General features: G+C 38.3%; 1 protein-coding gene across 2 annotated transcripts in view; it reads right to left on the bottom strand.

Annotated features, from left to right (window-relative positions):
• Positions 1 to 19,918, bottom strand: part of GRIN3A (glutamate ionotropic receptor NMDA type subunit 3A) — a 202,607-nt gene that overhangs the window by 111,516 nt on the left and 71,173 nt on the right. For both annotated transcript variants that reach the window (XM_004004040.5, XM_060409005.1), the window contains one exon: positions 11,173 to 12,220. In XM_004004040.5, the coding sequence (XP_004004089.2) occupies positions 11,173 to 12,220 (1,048 nt within the window). The remainder of the gene's footprint in view (positions 1 to 11,172; positions 12,221 to 19,918) is intronic.

Raw genomic sequence — 19,918 nt, 5'->3', positions numbered from 1 at the left:
CTCTGCCTCTTTCCTACTGGATACATACTGGTCATTTCTGCTTGGCCTCATGGCCAAGTGCATTATTTACTCAATACTTATCTGAATGAATGGTTGACATACGCTTAGGCTCTAGGAATACAGATGCATAAGATAGATCTAATTTATAAACTCTCCTCTCTTGGAGTTTACAATCTAGTGGTGGATGGAATCAGAACTTTGGATAGATATTTTACATCCATTATATCCTGTAATCCTCTCAAATGAAGACACAGAGGTCATGGCAAGCAGACTGTCAAACTCCACACAAACATACATCAAACTTTAGATTTGTCCAACACGATGACTTTGCTCTTTGTTTCACTGTACACTGTCCCTTACTGGGAGGTTTTCCTTCAATTCATTTTACAGAATCTAGTATGAGAATGTTTGTATGGTCTTATCAAAAGCATTTGATTGATTGATCAATTTCAAAGTAATCCTTGCATAATGCAATAGCCCTATTCCAATGATGCTGCCATTTTTCATTCACTCATTAACTGAAAAACATTTGTAAACTATTTATTGTTCCTCCAACACTCTGAGGATTCAGTGATGAGCAAGACACAGAGGGACAATTAACTGAAATAGATAACATGACAATTTCAGATTGGATTAAGTCCTATGAAGGGAATAAACAGGATGGGAATGAAAATATGCTTCTAAAAGTCTCTTTGGAAAGCACAGTATCTCAAAGATGTAAAGATTTTTCTATGGAAGTGCTACTCATTGTGGAACTTACTCTATTTGGACTTGAAAGGCTGCAGACAGAAGGGGTGCACGTGTAGCAAATAGTGCTATTGTGACTATTGTGTCTGAATTATTCTCATTCTTATTTGGCTTATTATGTGCTTTACAATAACATAAATAATATATAAGCATTGTATAAAATATGAAGAAAAGCTATGACCAGCCTGGACAACATATTAAAAAGCAGAGACATTACTTTTCTGACAAAGGTTCATCTAGTCAAAGCTATGGTTTTTCCAGTAATCATGTATGGATGTGAGATTTGGACCATAAAGAAAGCTGAACACTGAAGAATTGATGCTTTTGAACTGTGGTGTTGGAGAAGACTCTTGAGAGTCCTTTGGACTGCAAGATCAAACCATTCAATCCTAAAGGAAATCAGTCCTGAATATTCATTGGAAGGACTGATGTTGAAGCTGAAACTCCAATACTTTGGCCACCTGATGGGAAGAACTGGCTCATTGTAAAAGACCCTGACGCTGGGAAAGATTGAAGGTGGGAGGAAAAGGGGATGACAGAGGTTGAGATGGTTGGATGGCATCACTGACTCAATGGACATGAGTTTGAGGAAGCTCCAGGAGTTGGGGATAGACAGGGAAGCCTGGTGTGCAGCAGTCCATGGGGTCGCAAAGAGTTGGACACCACTGAGAGACTGGAACTGTAGAAAATATGAATAGAAATAAAACAAATATTTTCTGTAATTACACTGCTTAGATACCAGTGCTATTAACACTCTTATATTTTCTTCTAGTTACTTCTCTTTATAGCCTGTACAAACGCATATTATAAAATTGGAAATATATTGCTTTATTTCCCAACTTCTTACTTAACATTATGTTTTGATTTTTTGACACTTTAAAAGCTCTTTAAAATTATCTCTACTGGATGCATTTTTATAGCACATAGTAACATTGTAATGCATTAATTGTGCTGTTGCTGGACATTTATGTGATTTCCAGGTTTTTGATGTTTTGAGAAAGGCTGAAGTGGATCTTTGCAATAAATTGATGTTTATATATTAAGTTATTTTCTTTGGACAGATTCCTAGGAGTGAAGTCAAGGATGAAAGGGCATGAACCCTTTTAAAGCTCTTGATATAAATGGCCAATTTGATTTATGAACATATTGTAACAACTTACAATAGCAGTGTATGTTGGTGTTAGTCTTAACGTGCTTCCATCAAGATTGAGAACTATCAATAAAATACTCCTATTTTGTTAGGTAAGTATGTCATTTCATTACTGTTTCAATTAGACTTTCTTTGACTACAAGTAAGAGTCAACGTTTAAAAAATTATTGGTCAGTTTTATTTCTTTTTTGAATTGCTTTTAATATCCTTTATCTATTATTTGATTTTAACATTATTTCATGTATACCTTGTTCTCTTCTTGAAAAGACTTGAGGCAGCTTAAAGGTCACATAAAATACAAGACAGCATAAATTAAAATAGCTTGAAGTAGAAAAACTACATCAAGCCAGAAATGATGCTTAAAAGGCATAACACAAGACAATAAATCTGCTATTAGTACACAAGAATTTTGCCTCCAAGCTCTCTAGAACTGAGCTCAAAAGGAGAATCTTTCCATTTATCCAATTCACAGTGACAGTGTGTGTGTGAGAGAGGACACTAATTTTCAAGATATAAGTAATGATGATATTAAAATCTGACAATCTAATAAATTGTTTTTTTTTGTGTGTGACCCCTTGTTGTCATACACTACGCTAGTTGCTTTACTTGGATTATTTTAATTTCTATGAATACTCAGTGGGGGGCAGTTACCTTATTACTGCCATTTATAGCAGTGCTTGGCATATGGGAATAGTTAATGAGTATTAGCTTTTTCTGTTATTATTACTAATATTAAGCATTTCAATATTTAGAACAAGTCACTTGAATATTTTTTAAATAATATATATAAATAAAAATTTTTTAGAAGGTTCAGCAACAGTCAAACAAACCAATAAAAAATCCTTTGGGAGTTTCACAGGAATTGCTTTACATGTGTACACTAATAAAGGACAATTCTGACATCTTTAAATAATTAGCCTTCCAGTTTGGTAATATGGCAGTTTGTTTGCTTGCTTGGGATTTACTAAAGTAGCTTTATTAAGATGTAATTCACATGCCATACAATCCTCTCATTTATGATTCATTGGGTTGAGTATATTCATAAGATATGTGCAACATTAGCACATTCAATTTTCCATCCAAATCATCTTTTACACTTAATACATTAAAAATTGTTTTCTTTTAATGCACTTATAGAGGACACTTCCCCGATCTATCATGAATTTTTGTTGCCAAAGTGACTGGGATATTTCTCCTCTTATGTTTTCTATCTAGAAGTACATGGAGCCCAGGGGAAAAGCCACTCCACCGAAACTACAGCATTACTTAGATTTTTCTTCTTTTAAGAAATTTTCTCTCTAGAATGTCTGGCAACAAAACCTCTGTAGTTTATGCCTTGTCCTCTTTTTCTTTCCCTTTTCCTGGCTTTCCGATCTTGTAGCTCATGATCGAGCATCAGGACTGCACCCTCTCCCTCCAGTCGTGGGCTTCTGTTCATTCTGCTTGTCACCCTGAGATGCTGTCACCTCGCCCAACTCCTCTTTTGCTCATTTGCCTCCTTCAGGTCTCATCCTTCAGATCTCAGCCAGAATTTCCCTCCTCAGGGTGAGGGGAGGGAGGGGTTTCTCAGATTCTCCATTCAGATCAGGTCTCCCCCAAGGTTCTCAGATTCTGTCATATTTGCTTTCACAGCAGCTAATCACAGTTTAAATCATTACCTGACTTACGTGTTCCCTTGATTAACATCTTTCTTCCCTAATAAATCCCATGTTGCAAGGACAGTGTCTGTTTTGCTGACTACTAAATTCCTAGCCATCTAGCATGGTGCCTAGAACAAAAGTTGCTGTTATTGGATGAATTAAAGGAAAAACAAATAAATGGTTTGGTGTAGTTCAGTTTGCTTTCCTCTCACCTCAAACTCCATTTTCAATGTCTTGTTTGCCCTAGAGTTCTGGCACTTTCCCCTTCTTCAAGGCCAGCTTTTATTACATGAATTCGTATGTTTTATTGGGCAGCCACATGGTGTTATATGAAGATCAGTGAAGGTGGTTTTTATTATCTTGGGAGATGCTTATCATTTCCTACTAAGGCTATGTGAGTGTACTTTACTTTAATATTTCTGATTAAAGTTTGCTTTTGTCTTCACAGGCAGGACTTTTAAATTTTTAATATTTACTTGAATGTTCACCAGGACTGTTTTTGTAAAATAGGACCATCATTTGCCTGTACAAAAAAAAATGACACTAGTCTCCTAATCCCTCTAAGGAGGCAACTTTTGTAATATATATTAGAGACACAGGGCTAAAGGGGGCATTTTATAAGAGAAGCTGGAAAAGAACTAGAAAGTGTATTAAAATCAGCAAATAGTTCATTTTGACTGCTCATGTATCCTTTCAACTGTTAATTCAACTCTATGAGAGGAGGCAGGGCTTTATTTTCCAGTGTACCTTATGACTTATGAAGTGATCTCATCTCTTATACCTCAGCAGACTGAATGTCAATGACTAGAATGTTCTAAGAATGCCCTGGTCTATTCCTTTGACCATAGATCCAGATGAAGACCTCACTGGATAAAAATAATACTGCATTTTTTTTGCCTGTCAATCATCTCAAAAGGCTAAGAGCAAATGACTTTTGATGATGAGGCAATGAGCACTTGCTTCCATCTGTCTACACTATTTTCTGCACTGCCTATAATGGATGGTGCAGGTTTTATGATGGAGAAATACCCACATAAGGTCTATTAAATATATTACTCATAAATTCTTGCTTTCATGGTCTCATGCTTCAAGAGCCCACCTGCTTTGAAGCATGGAGCTTGCTTCCCAAAAGAGTTGGTGGGAGAGAGTGAGAAGCTACATATATTACTTTTAGTGTAAAGTAAATTATTCTGGCAAAACTAGTTTCACTAAGTGAGGATAGAACTATTCTCTAGAATTTCATTTGCACGGCAGGCCAGTCCCTCTCCCTTGGGGTTATCTGTAGGAGCAGCCAGCAACAAGATTATTTCTTCCCTATGACCCCCTGTCAGAAAAAAAAAAAAAAAAAAAAAGCACTCTAACCTGCCTTGGCTGCTGTAACTCATAGCGAATCATAAATTGGTCTGTCCTGCACAGCATTTTGCATTTAATTTTACTTCTGATTCAAAGTGGTTGGTTGAAGCCAGTGAATCTCTGCTCTGAAATGGTGATAAAATGTTCACATTCTTAATGCTTAACAGTTTATTAACTGTGTTAAATGTATAGCCAGCATGCTAAACAGTTATGACCAAGGAGAAAAATGGAGCTATTTCAGTCATTGTAAGTTATCTAATATCATGGTTACAGATGCTTATGCAGCCAGGACTCAATTTGCTGATGGATTGAGTATAAATACAGATCATAAATCTTACTTTTTAAGTCAATAGATTTTCATCCAAACACATTTCCCATAGGAATATTTTATAAGTTATTGTTTAGAATCCAAGACTGATACATTAAAAAAACCCATAGCCAAATTTGGGGACTAGAAATAGATACTATTTACACAAAAATAAGAAAATGCTATTTCTATAATTTAAAATATTTTATATAACAGAAAAGTTGTTTTTAGGAAACGGTAGATGGAACTGTTAGGAATTGCTTTTTTAGACTGGGATTGCTTAGATGGCCTCCAAGAACTGAGGACATCATTTCCTAGGAACATATTTCTTAATAAAATGCTTCTAGGGAAGTCTGGGCGGAGAAGGCACTGGCAACCCACTCCAGTACTCTTGCCTGGAAACTCCCATGGATGGAGGAACCTGGTGGGCTGCAGTCCGTGGGGTCGCTAAAAGTCGGACACAACTAAGCGACTTGCCTTTCACTTTAAACTTTCATGCATTGGAGAAGGAAATGGCAACCCACTCCAGTGTTCTTGCCTGGAGAATCCCAGGGACAGAGGAGCCTGATGGGCTGCCATCTATGGGGTCGCACAGAGTCGGACACGACTGAAGCGACTTAGCAGCAGCAGCAGCAGCAGCAGGGAAGTCTGGGAGTTGTTATTCTCAAAGTTTTCATGCATACAAATATAGAGGAGACATGGGGAGGTTATCCCAAGATAATTAAAGAAGAGTTAGAGAATGGAAGGAGGCAGGTGTTCAAGAGCATTAATGTGGAGACACCAGGAAATTTGCCTGAGGTGAATTAAATGAGCTGTGGGAAAACGGGATAAAAATGGCAGCATAGTACAATGAGAATTGTTCTGATACCCAGTAGGTGACAGAGATGAAAATTTATGAGAAGAAATGAGACAGACCATGAGTAAGTGGTGGAAGAAACCTCAGAGTGTGAACAACACTCCATATAAATCACCTCTCATTCAGTATTAGGAGAGTTTCTCATTACAATGGAAAAACAAACATCCCAGGAGAACAACAGGAGATCTGTGGCTTCCATGTGAATGATACATTTTCACTCCTCAGAAGTAAATGCTACGAAAATGGAAGTTTGAAAAATGTTAGAAAAAAGCAAACCACATAAACCCAGTTTCATCAAACATTAAAATATACATATACATGCTAATTCTCATGGTTTGGACTGGACACTGATCTTTGTCCTCTCTATAATAACCTTAGTAGATGGGATAATGTCAATCTTCATCTCAAGGAGTTAAAATTCAGTCTACCGAGAAGCATTCAAGAGCCTGCATGATTTTGCTTCAAGTTACTTTTATCTCCTCAACTTTCAGCTCGTCTCTCTGCAAAACCATATGCCAACTTTATGCCTGCTACTTCTCCTCGAATGACAATTTTTCTCCCTAGTGCCTTCTTCCTTGGGGATCTCATACTCCCCACAGTGCTTTAATACACAATGTCACCTCTCTGCTCCAGATTCCCAACAGTGTCAATGTCACTCCTGAAATCTGGCTCCATATTTCCCAGTGCCTGCTGGATTTCACCTGGATGCCCAACACAGATTTTAAAATGCAAAGTATGAAACTGAACTGATCAGCATAATTTCCAGTTTATAAACTGCCTTTTCTGCTTCCCTGAATGGTACCATCATTTTATACACTCAGGCCTGCAGCTTTGCACGTTTGACTCTGTTGACTCTCACATCCAGTTAATTGCCAAGTTCTGAATGGAGCTGAATAGATAACTACTGATCTGGCTGGGCTTCCCGGGTGGCTCAGTTGTAAAGACTCTGCCTGCCAATGCAGGAGACACGGGTTTGATCCCTGAGTTAGAAAGATCCCCTGGAGAAGGAAATGGCAACCTACTGCAGTATTCTTGCCTGGAAAATCCCATGGACAGAGGAGCCTGGTGGGCTACATCCATGGGGTTGCAAAAGAGTCAGATATGACCTAGCAACTAAACAACAATGATAACTGATCTGGTCACTACAATGTTTCTTGACTCTTCTATCAGTGACAATATCCGTAACTCCAACTCGTTCTCCAGCTCCAACACTGTCTTTCTCTTCTAATTGTGTTTAATTGCTACTGTTGAAACAACCATTCTAAATGGATTCTGCTTCTCTGTGCTATTCCACTGTTCAAAAATGTCAATGGATCTCTAGCCCAATGTCAAAGATCCTCTGATATCTCAACCAAAGTTACTTTTCAGACTTAGATCTTCTTCTTCCTTTCATGCTGTGGCTAAAGTGAACTCTTCAAGATATCCTGACTATGTCTCATATGTTCTACCTCCAAGTAGTTTGTTCTGTTGTCCATTCTTTCTTCCTTGATGCAGATATTCAAATTCCAAATCTTTTTCAAGAATAAGAACACAGTTTATCTTATTAATTAGTCAGACAGTTCAGTCACTTAGTTGTGTCCGACTCTTTGCAAACCCATGGACTGCAGCACACTAGGTCTCCCTGTCCATCACCAACTCCTGGAGTTTACTCAAACTCATGTCCATTGACATGATGGTTGGTGATGCCATCCAAACATCTCATCCTCTGTCATCCCCTTCTCCTCCTACCTCCAATCTTTCCCAGCATCAGGATCTTTTCAAATTAGTCAGTTCTTCTCATTGCATGGCCAAAGTATTGGGAGTTTCAGCTTCAGCATCTGTCCTTCCAATGAATATTCAGGACTGATTTCCTTAAGGATGGACTGGTTGGATCTCCTTGCAGTCCAAGGGCTCTCAATAGTCTTCTCCAACACCACAGTTCAAAAGCATCAATTCTTTGGCGCTCAACTTTCTTTATGGTCCAACTCTCACATCCATACATGACTACTAGAAAAACTATAGCTTTGACTAGATGGACCTTTGCTGGCAAATTAATGTCTCTGCTTTTTAATATGCTTTCTAGGTAGGTCATAACTTTTCTTCCAAGCAGCAAATGTCTTAATTTCATGGCTGCAATCACCATCTGCAGTGATTTTGGAGCCCCCAAAAATAAAGTCTGTCACTGTTTCCACTGTTTCCCCATCTATTTGCCTTGAAGTGATGGGGCCAGATGCTATGATCTTATTAATTAAGCCTTCCATTGAAGGCAATTACCCTTTCTTTGAAATTTGATGTGTTTCACTTGTTTCTAAACTTTGGCATGCTTATACCTTTTTCTTTGTTAGTTCAACTTTTAGTGTTTTGAGGACCTTCTGACTGTTTTCAATAGTGGCTGTACCAATTTTCAATCCTACCAACACTTATAAATTTCTAAGTTGTTTTTCCTTGTGTTTTAATCTTTTTTTAAAATCTTTTCTCTTCTACTTTTCTGCTTCTGCATTTTCCACATTGTTTAGTGTAAAAGAGAAAAAAGATAAAATCACTCAAAGAATTGAGCATTGGCAGGAGAGAAAAGAGCTCATGTGAGTGAGTGGAATATATTTAAGAATGAATGCTGAGTGACTGAAAGGTATGGAAATTTTTTTGATTATGCCTGTCATTGGGAAGATGAGATCATTATGTTTTCTGCATAATACCACACATTTGGATGAAAATTGAACAATTCTGTCACCAACTTTATTCACCAAAAGTTCAGATGTTGGGTATTTCTTAATCAAATAATCTAGGTGTTTTTATACGGAAAAGAAGTGAGAGACTTTAAACATTAGGAAAGAGACATATATTTTGGGGAAACTTAGTGAAAATTCATTTATTATCTAAAATTGAAAATGTTTTAGATTTAGGTTTGTCTACTTCATTAGGACCTTAGTAAATGTAACACAAAGTTGACATTGTCCATTTCCTCTCACAGCATGTTAAACCCAGACAACATATTAAAAAGGAGGATGAGATGGTTGGATGGCGTCACCGACTTGATGGATATGAGTTTGAGCAGGCTCTGGGAGCTGGTGATGGACAGGGAAGCCTGATGTGCTACACTCCATGGAGTCTCAAACAGTCGGACATGACTGAGTGATTAAAATGAACTGATTTCCTCTCACTTTGTCTGGAGGGCTGGGTTAGGTTTATAAAAATGTGACCTTTTTATTGGGAATGGAATGAGCGTTTCTTTTTGCTTAAAAAAAAAAAACTGTTTTACTGCTGTGTATGGTTTATTGTTATGCTTTTCCTTTTAATCCTTAAGATAATCATTGCTTCAGGTTTCTCATGCATAACATCCATGAAAATTTTGATAATCTTTGTTTCTGATTAATAAAACTCTAGTCAGTATTATGTTCACCTTTTTACATATGATAATGGTCCAGAATTTTCACAACAACCAGCACATATATTGTCTCTTATACTAGATTGGATTGATGGGTTTCCAAGTTGAATTTGTAATTTAAGAATCACATTGCAAGATTACTGCAAAAAAAAAAAAAATTGAGTAAGCCTCTATTAAGATGGTAAACTTTTGGGAGATCCACAGACCTCTTGGGGCAAAGAATAAACAGAGGCTGCTAATACCAGTACAATATGAAAGCTGAAGCATCACCAAATCTCTCGTTAGGGTAACACATATATTTATACTATGGAACTTATTTGTGTTCGCTAAATCCAGACGACAACCTAAAGTCCTGACCGCACATTAAGAAGCAAATATAATTCATTGCCCAGTCAATGATCCATTGTTTGCTGAATCTTTTCATGAGGTTCACATGTATTAAGCAGGTTTTCAGTATATGGGTCAAATTTCTCACATTCGTTTGTTTGCAGAACAGACCATATATCCTAATCCAAACTATTTATGAGAATTCTCTAAAGCTGCCAGTAGCCCTCTGGGCCACCTTACCATTTAACAAAAATAGTAAATGTCCTATCTGTTCATTCTCTGTGCAATTAATTTTAAATGTTTGATAAAAATATATGGTAAAGGGTTCAATATTATGATATTTGATGTGAAAAGGGATATTTGGAAAGTCATGGTGATGTTTCACAGTTTGAAATGCTCAGCTTAGCTCAAGATGCTTTAACACAGTGTGTCCTGGGTATGTTCCTTGAATTGCAGCTTTCTCCAGTCTCTTGTAGATGGGTTCTACAGATTGGAATACATGTCTGTTCTAGATCTGCATTCTGTTCCCCACTGGGACTGTAGTACTCCCTTGACTCCTTTTCTTATTGTTTTGAGCCCTGACAACCCCCTCCTCTCCATTCCCACTAGGTTGGCCAAGTTCGCCATACTTGTAGTCACTGAAAGAGGTCTTGTCACCAAACAGACATGGCTGTTTACTCAAGTATCACCACTGCTTTACCTGCTTACCTGAACCCTACCCTCCTCCTTTCTTCATAGGGTCAGATGTCTAGAATATCAAAGGTAGCCTAGAATAGAGATGATTTTCTTGAATATTCTTGGACATTGTAATGTGACTGTTGACATCATCCTCCAGCCCTAAGGTGATCAGCCTTTTTTACCCAAAAGGACATTCTCTTCCTAGTCAATCTTGCCAGCTCAGTTGGCTTAGTACTCCTTGGCTATATGCACTGAGTTTTCTAGCTTTCTGACTTTGAGTGCTTATGATAAAATGTTAGTTCTTTCCATTTTATAATTTTTCATGATGAAAAAGGATTCTTTACTATTTAAATTTGGACCTTATTATTTATTTCCATTAATTCCAAGGAGAGGTAATTAATCAGTTTTTTAAGTTTTACTTTGGGTGAAAATACTTTGTAAGACTATTCCCTGATAGCCATTCTGCCAGATGGTTAACTAATGCAAGGAAAAAACTGCACTAATAGACGTTTCTATGAAACTTTCTTTGGAATAAAATCTCCTAAAAACATCCCTCACTCTTTTTGTTTCATTTAATAAAGCAATGAAATATTTAGTGCAATTAGGCAACAGACTTTTTGGACTAATCTCTACAGATGGTTCAGAGAATATTCTGTGTTAGATGAAAGCATATAAACTACTACAGCGTAAGACACAATATACAGAGTTAAAATGGACAATCAGGAAATCTAGAGTGAAAAGAAGTATTACCTTAGGGTCATGTATTCCAGAAAGCTCTTCATAGATCTTCTCACCTACCATGACAGCAGCCAAATTCGCCGTGTATGTTGAAAGGCAAAACATACAGAAAATGGCCCAAAGGTTCATCAGAAACCTTCCAGTCCAGCATTTTGGAGGTTTGATAGCTGCTGTTCTACCAAACAAGAGAGCATAACAGACATTCAAGGCTGAAGAGAAGGAGAAAACTTTACTTCTATTCCGCCCCTTGGGAGTCATGCCAAAGGGGCTTTTCCATTCATAGAGAGTGAGGAAAATGGCAGTGATGTGCAGAGCCACAAAAATCCCCAGCCACATTGTCCAGTGGAGTGGCCACATGAAGGCTCCGATGGGAGCTGCTGTGTCTCGTGTCCTCACTAAGATGCCCAAGCTGGTGGAGAAGAAAGGGCTGGTGAAATCTATCACCTGGCTTCGTGCAGTATTGATGCTGAAGGAAGTGACTGCCAAGTGGGCTGACCCACTTAGGAGATCACCCACCAGCCCAGTCCAGTGCCCATTTTTCCAGGCTCCATATTTGCCATCTCCAACAATATAGAGATCAAAGTCAAAGTTCATGTCTTCTGCTAGTTTTTCCAGGAGATCAATGCAATATCCATAGCAGCACTTCTTCAATTTTATGGGCACTGTATCATTACTGCTATGGAGGCTGCTAAAAAGGCTGTCCAACATGGAAGAATCATTAGTCATGGGGTCTAGACAGAGTTGGCCAGCAGGGCACAAGCCTTCATCATCAACCTCCCTTGTGAAGACAAATGGATGCTCTATCAGCGTAACCACTCGCAAGTGTAGCTTACTTGGGTGCTGAAAGTGGGTTTTGTGCCTCTGGGCTTGCTCTGGCCATATTCCATAGTCCATGACAATCTTCCCCCTCTGCCAGCTGCCCAAGCGTGTCCACATTGGCTTTCCCATGGGGTCATTTTGCAGATTCCAGATGAAAAAGTTGTTTTCTGCGCTGATGATAGTGGAACCTTTCACTTTGATGGAACCACTGAGGCCTCTGAAAGTGGTGTTGGCTAGAAACCTGGCAAAGAGGAGTAAAGGCAGAAAGTAAGGAAGAGGGGTGAGGGCAAAGTCAGGAAGTAGTGCCCATCTTTGCTTCTCTGTCTTAATAAAAAGACCTATGTTTCAAAAGGCATTGCCTATAATTACTTAAGGAATTAATAAGCTGGAATATTTCTAGAAGAAGAGTCCTATTTCATTGAACAAATGAAATCTTATCCCCATGTTCTAATACCTGGACTGGGTGTTTGACTTATGGTCTTACTCCAAATCTTTATTCCTAGTTAAGGGGTCTGTTAATTAATTTGTTATAAATGGTTAATTATATAGTCTCACAAGTTTCCAAGCTATGGAAGTTCTCAGCATCTTTAACATATCTCATTTCTACTGTTCACTACATTCAACTGTAAATAAATCAGCTCAATAAATATCTTTGGTGCAAGGAATAAGTTTTAATAAGTATGCATATACTTTAATAATTGCTTAACATTATATTCATAATTCTAGAAAATAGCCAAATCTTATTATTGGTGTTTCTCCTTTTAGAGTGAAAATAATCACCATGTCTGTTCCCATGAGGCCAGTCAAAGCTGCATGTTGGATACCATCCATAGAATAAAGAAAAAGATGATAAACAGACTTGCAGTTCCCAGGACAGCCTCAGGCTAACCTCCCTCTAAGTCATTAGAGAAAAACAATTGGCTCTGGCTCTAGAGAGAGCTTCTGCCAGAAGTCAAAGAAAGGAAAATTACCAGCTGAATGATGTACTGATTCCTAACCCTGTGAACCAAGGCACTGTCAGTACACGTTCTGCTATGGAAAAGGCAGGAAAATGCTTGGTCAAAGTCTCTGTCTTTCTTGAATTTTGGAAGAAGAGACAAAAGGGGTAACATACAGGCTGTGGTATCTCTGTACTCTTAATTATGTCAGAATGAAAGGCCACAGTTTGACATCAGACACACTTGTGTTAGAATATTAGTCCACCCACCTTCTAGCATTGTCCTTGGACACGGATTTACTGAACTCTAAGCTTCAGTTTTGTCATCAGCAAAGTAGGGGAAATAATTACATTTTTATTTGTAAATTACTTCCACTGTAAGGGTTAGAAATAATTCATGTGAAGTATATACTATACCTTTAGACATAGAACAAATGTTCCAGATATGGTAATTTAATGTCTTTTAAATTTTTTCAATCAAGGCCATCCCCAATCACTTTTCCTAGTCTTTTAATAGAACTTTTGCAGTTGGAGACACAAAGTATTGCATTATGATAAACTCATAGACGGTACTCAAGACACATTTCAAATTAAAAGAAATTAAATTGAAATGTGGACTGTAACATAGAAGATTTTTGTGAAGAGTTGGATGATACAAGTCTAGGTCCTTAGCAAAATACATTAATCTATTGATCACCACAAATTACTCTGTAATTTACAAATGCAAATACCAGTAGTAGGAAGTTACATTGCCACAGAAGAAACATAGAGAAATCAGAAAGTGTGAAAAATGTACTAATTTTCATTAAAGATATAAATGTAAATCACATTTGAAGATCCTTCCATCACTAAATGCCATATAACTGCTCATTTTGGTAGATTGTGTATAATAGTAATTATTCACATTAGCACTCCCTTGTGGGACTCTACCACTTAAAATGAATTCTATTTTGCAACAAGTAAAAGTCTCCATTATCTTAGATTTTAAAACAGTTTTCTGCTTCTTTACGGAAGTAGAGAACCAAATCATTAAAATATACAGATTAATCAATCGATAATTACCTAGGTAGTAGAACAGAAGAATGACTATAATTGTGTTTCTGATGAGCAATCTACTATTAGATTTGTTATCACACGCACACACATACACACACACATGGATATAGCCTAGGGAATAAAATAGTTATTAGTAAATAGGTTAATTTTACTTGGTCAATTTAGTGATCAGAAAAGCAAAGTTGTAGAAAAAGAAACTCTTTATTATTTTAAGAATATATGGGGCTTAATGATTATTTTAATTGGATGGACCTACTAAGCACTGCTGCTGCTGCTAAGTCGCTTCAGTAGTGTCCGACTCTGTGCGACCCCAGAGATGGCAGCCCACCAGGCTCCCCTATCCCTGGGATTCTCCAGCCAAGAACACTGGAGTGGGTTGCCATTTCCTTCTCCAATGCGTGAAAGTGAAAAGTGAAAGTGAAGTTGCTCAGTCGTGTCCGACTCTTAGCGACCCCATGGACTGCAGCCCATCAGGCTCCTCCATCAGTGGGATTTTCCAGGCAAGAGTACTGGAGTGGGGTGCCATTGCCTTCTCCATACCAAGGGCTACCACTGAATAAATATATACTTAAATTATCTCAGAAAAGACGGTTTCGGGAATCTTTCAGAGATTAACTCCATCATTCCAGTAAAACTTATTCCTCATTGTCGATGTTAAATGACATTCAACATGGCCATAACTAAAGAACAGTGCTCAGCTGTCTCTGAGGCATTCATCTGTCACTGAAAGACATATCAATCAGGATCTAAATGTCTTCCATTCCCAAGACTGGAAAATTCCAGTGTTTGTTTCACTATGGAATTGGCACCAAGAAATTTGGTCTCAGAGAATTCCCGTTTATGATGGATTATTTCTATTTTATTTTCAGTTTTACAGAAAAAGTAAAATAATCTCATTAATAGCCTTAGTTATTATCACATTCACCATGTATTCTTTATAATGGAATGGCAATGTGTAGCAAAGTTTGAATACTCATATATTAGTTAAAAGATTACAATGTTGAAATCTTGCTTTTGCATACTTATTTCTAACATGTTCCTTTTTATCTTGCCCTGGACTCTTCTTGGATGAACAAGAAAAAGGAAAATCAGGAATAACAACTTTATTGGCAAGGTAAACTGATACAAATATATACCAGGTACCGTTCTTAGTATGAGTTTTAAAGATGAAAGACACACTCATTATTCTTAAGGAACTCAAAGTCTCACAATGGGGAGAGAGAAAAGCAAACAGGCAATTCTAAACCAGTGTAATGAGCACCCTGATGGAGGCAGAACTGGGGGGCATTTGGAGAAGACTCTTGAGAGTCCCTTGGACTGCAAGGAGATCCAACCAGTCCATCCTAAAGGAGATCAGTCCTGGGTGTTCATTGGAGGGACTGAAGCTGGAACTGAAGCTTCAGACTGAAGTTGAAGACTGAAGCTGAAACTCCAATACTTTGGCCACCTGATACGAAGAACTGACTTACTGGAAAAGACCCTGATGCTGGGAAAGACTGAAGGCAGGAGGAGAAGGGGAAGACAGAGGATGAGGTGGTTGGATGGCATCACTGACTCTATGGACATAAGTTTGAGTAAGCTCTGGGAGTTGGTGATGGCCAGGGAAGCCTCATGTGCTGCAGGCCATGGGGTCGCAAAGAGTCGGACATGACTGAGCGACTGAACTGACTGGAACAGAAAGCAAGGGCACCTGCAAATTCCTCTATAGGGGTGACAAGAAAGGCTTCTCAGAGGAGGAGGTATGAGAGCTGAGTCTTTTTTTTTGTGGGGGAGGGGGATTGTAAGAAATTTTACTTCCTGAGGCAGAAGTCCCTGAAGATAAGAATCTCACGTGAAGTGAAGTGTTAAGTTGCTCAGTCATGTCTAACTCTTTGTGACCCCCATGGACTGTAGCCCACCAGGCTCCTCCGTCCATGGGATTCTCCAGGCAAGAATACTGGAGTGGGTTGCCATTTCCTTCTCCATGGGATCTTCCCAACTCAGGGGTTGAACCCAAGTCTTCCACATTGCAGGTAGATTCTTCTACACCAAGCCACCAGGGAAGCCCTAGGAATTTCATATGCACACTAAATACACTGAAGACAAACTTTGTCTAATCAACAATATTGACTCAGGACAGTTCTACTGTTTGCTATATAATTCTCACCAATAATCACTACTTTGGAGTTCAGTGCAATTCCATAGCATATAGGAAACCAAACTTATTAAAACAAATGCTTTACTTTGAAAAGCCACATAACCAAATAGTAACATTTGCAGAGAGACAAGCAAAGATGTAAGTATAGAAAGAGTATACTTTTAAACTCATCATCACTAAGCTGCAGATCACATTAACAATGATTTGCCCTTCTTCTGCTCCAGGCTCTCCTTATCTTGAAATATCAAATGTAAATGCATGTTAAATGATATTTTGAAAGAAAAATAGGAGCAATCATTGGAACAATCATATGATTTTGACATTGTATGTATTTTTTTCATGTGTAAGGAGATTTTATTTAGAATTTGATTTGGGAAAGTTGTCAAAAATATTAAAAGGTTTGAATATTTAACTAAATAGGATGATAGGTGATTGTGAGACAATGCTTATCAATTTAACTGAAGTAATAATGAGAGATTTCAAAGGCAAATATGAGATAAAATGAAGGAAATCTTAGAGAGCTGAATCTTGAAGAAGGAATTATAGTTAAGCAGGAAGAGAAGCTAGGGACTGATGCTGTCAGCCCAGGGAGATTTGTGTGCAAAAGCCAGAGACAGAGAGAGCAAGCTGCTTGATGATGAGTGCTGAGAAATAAGACTGGAGGTGAGGGTGGGAAATTAAGTACAAAAGGACTAAGATCATGATGAATATAATAGTCATTGAGAGAATTTTTCTGGGAGGGACAGGATCATCAGATTTGATTTTAGAAAGATCTTGTTTTCTTGTTAGCTAAGTGGGAAACAGTTTGGAAGGAGATGCAGGCTGAGAACAGTTTCAGATGTGAGGATGAATGCTTCTCCTTTCCTCCCCTGGCTTCCTCTCTCTCTGCTTATTTCACAAGGGGCTTAAGGTGACAAGGGCTAAGTAATAACAGAAGTGGAGAAAATGGCATAATCAGGAGATATAATAGTTTCCAAAAGAAAAGTAGTGATTTTAAGAGGGTCAAATGTACAGGGTTCCATTTAATTCACAAACTATACTAAGGGTGTATAAAACTTGGCTTGTTGGAAGGTCATATAAATAAGACCTGGAGTATTTGCTTGCGTATCAGATAAATGTGGGAAAAAGAGAAATGTAGTATCAAATTCCTCTAATAGTAATTTAGAACCTGGATCAGAGGTATCAATAATACCACTACATTCTGTGCTGATCATACTACCGCTCCAGTCTAGCTATGAATTCTCAATAGATCTTCCAGTTCAAGTATTATGAGGGAAGGTAAGGAGGTGGGAAATTTAACAAGAATGGTAACTATAACAATCTTATAGGAGAGCAGAATAGAGACATATTCAGGTTGTAACTGGACTCTAGATGTTTCGCATGTCCATTTTATGGACTGGATTTTATTTAACAGGAAAAGGGGAGTCATGAAGGTATCCAAGTAGAGCAATGATATAACCATAAGTCTGCACTGATGATTCTCCTCGGCAAGTGGGCACAATGTATACACAGGAAGGAAGAGATAATGATCAGGAGACCACTTAGAAGATTAATACAATATCTTTGCCATGGTATGATAAGAGTCTTGATCTCACTCCATGAGTGAGAATCTGGCGCGTAGTGAGTGTTTAACAAAGCATTTCAGGTATATGTGTATATTTATCAGCAGGTCTCTCAAGATATCATTCTGCTTGAAAGAATAAAGCTCATTGGTTAACTGGCATGGAGGTAACTTGTTACTTCAGTAAAAGTTCCCAATTATGTCACTAATTAAGAACATGTGTTTATTTGAGTAGGCGCTGAGATAAAATCTGAACTCTTCAAAGTATGTAAAAAATGTTTTTGAGACAGTTCACAAATATAAGCAAGATCAGTGTTTAATGTATTTAAGATCTTTTAGAAGCCACATTTGTATACAAAACTTGGCCTACTAATTAAAAGATTTTCTTATTAAAACAAATGAACAAAGATGCTAACCAAATAATACATCAGCAAATCAATCATTTATTCACTCAACAGTACTTTTGCCAGGCACTGCTGTAAGTTCTAAGAGATACAGTAGTGAACAAAGGAATAAAGATCTATGTAGCTTCTATCCTATTGAGGGGACAGAATAAACATTATAAATGGGGAATATGAATGGGATATTAGTGCTAAGTGCAGAAGCAAAAAAATAGAGAAAAGATGTAAGATGTATCAGGGCTGGTGGTGGTAGTGTGGAATTTTAGGTTAGGGAAGCCAGGAGAAGGTGATATTTGTGTAAAGGGCTGAAGAAGGGGAAGGAGCTGACCAAGAGCATCTCTGGGTAAAGAACATTCCTGTATAGGGAGCTAGGAGTCCAATGTCCTTGAGAGGGACTGTGTCTGGTATGTTTGAGGAAGTACTAAGGGACTGAGTAAGAGGGGAGCTAAAGATGAGGTCCGAGGAAACTTGTGGGGGGAGGGGTGGGGAAAATAGGATTTTGAGGGTCACTGTAAGGCCTTTGTTTCTTCTTTATGTGAGATGGAAAGCCACTGGTGGGTTTCGAGCAGAGAAGTGATATGATATGACCTGCGTTTTAACAGGCTTGTCACAGTGTTGTGTTGAGAATGGACTACGGAGAGACAAAGGCAGAAGCAGAAAAAGCAGTTAGGGAGCTGTTTCAAATATCAGACAAAAGTTGATGATGGTTTAAGCTGAGGTAGCAGCAGTAGAGGTGAGAAAAATTAGTTGGATCATGATAAATTGTGAAGCTACAACTGACAGGATTTGCTGAAGGCTCAGACATAGTTGCTAGGAAAAGGAAGCGTAAGAATGACACCAAGGTTTTTGCCCTGAGAAATTGGAATGATAGAGTCGCCATCAAGTGTAATAAAGAAAACTGTAGAAGAATTGGGTTGTGAGGTGGGTGAGAACCACCAGGAGTTTGGTCGCTAATGTTAAGTTTGAGATAGTTCACTGACATCCAAACGGAGTTGCTAAGTAGGTAGGTGGAGAATTCTGGAGTTTAGGAAGGAGGTTTGAACTGGATATACAGTGTGCGAGCCAAAACTCCATATATAGTATTTGAGATCACAATGGTAATTGTAGGTGAGAAGTCCAACGAATAAGTCCAGAGCTTTTGGAGGTCGTGCAGGTGAGAAAGAACTAGCAAGAAGTAACCAGAGATGTAGAGCAGGCTGTGTTGTGTTCTAGAAGTCAAGTAAAAGAGATATTTTAATCAGGGGACACTGATCATCTGTGTCAAATGCTTCTAATAGCTCAAATGCAGTGAGGCCTGAGGACTGACTATTGGCTTTAGAAACATGTAGGTCACCAGTGACTTCATGAGAGTAATTTCAGTGGAGTGTTGGAGCCTACTGCTTCAAGGGAAAATGGAAAAAGAGAAACTGGAGATAAGTCTTTAGAGAGTCATGCTATAAAGAGGGGAAAAATGGAATAGTGGTGGAGAGGAAAAATTAAGCAAATATCTAGATATTATGAGCTTCCCCTGCAGCTCAATGGTAAAGAATCTGCCTGCAATGCAGGAGCCATAGGAGAAGCATGTTCGATCCCTGGGTTGGGAAGATCCCCTGGAGGAGGGCATGGCAACCCACTCCAGTATTCTTGCCTGGAGAATCCCAGGGACAGAGGAGCTTGGTGGGCTACAGTCCAGAGGGCTGCAGAGTCGGACACGACTGAAGCGACCTAGCAAGCATACATGCATAAATATTATATATATATGTGTGTGTATATATATATATATATATATACACATGTGTGTGTGTGCGTGCAGGATTTTAAGCTGATGACAGTGATCTAGTAAGAATAGAAAAATTGGGGCTTCCCTG

The sequence above is a fragment of the Ovis aries genome, chromosome 2 (assembly GCF_016772045.2).
Source record: "Ovis aries strain OAR_USU_Benz2616 breed Rambouillet chromosome 2, ARS-UI_Ramb_v3.0, whole genome shotgun sequence".
Lineage (NCBI taxonomy): Eukaryota > Metazoa > Chordata > Mammalia > Artiodactyla > Bovidae > Ovis > Ovis aries.
The sequence above is the reverse complement of the archived record's forward strand: the minus strand, read 5'-3'. Positions and strand labels throughout refer to the sequence as shown.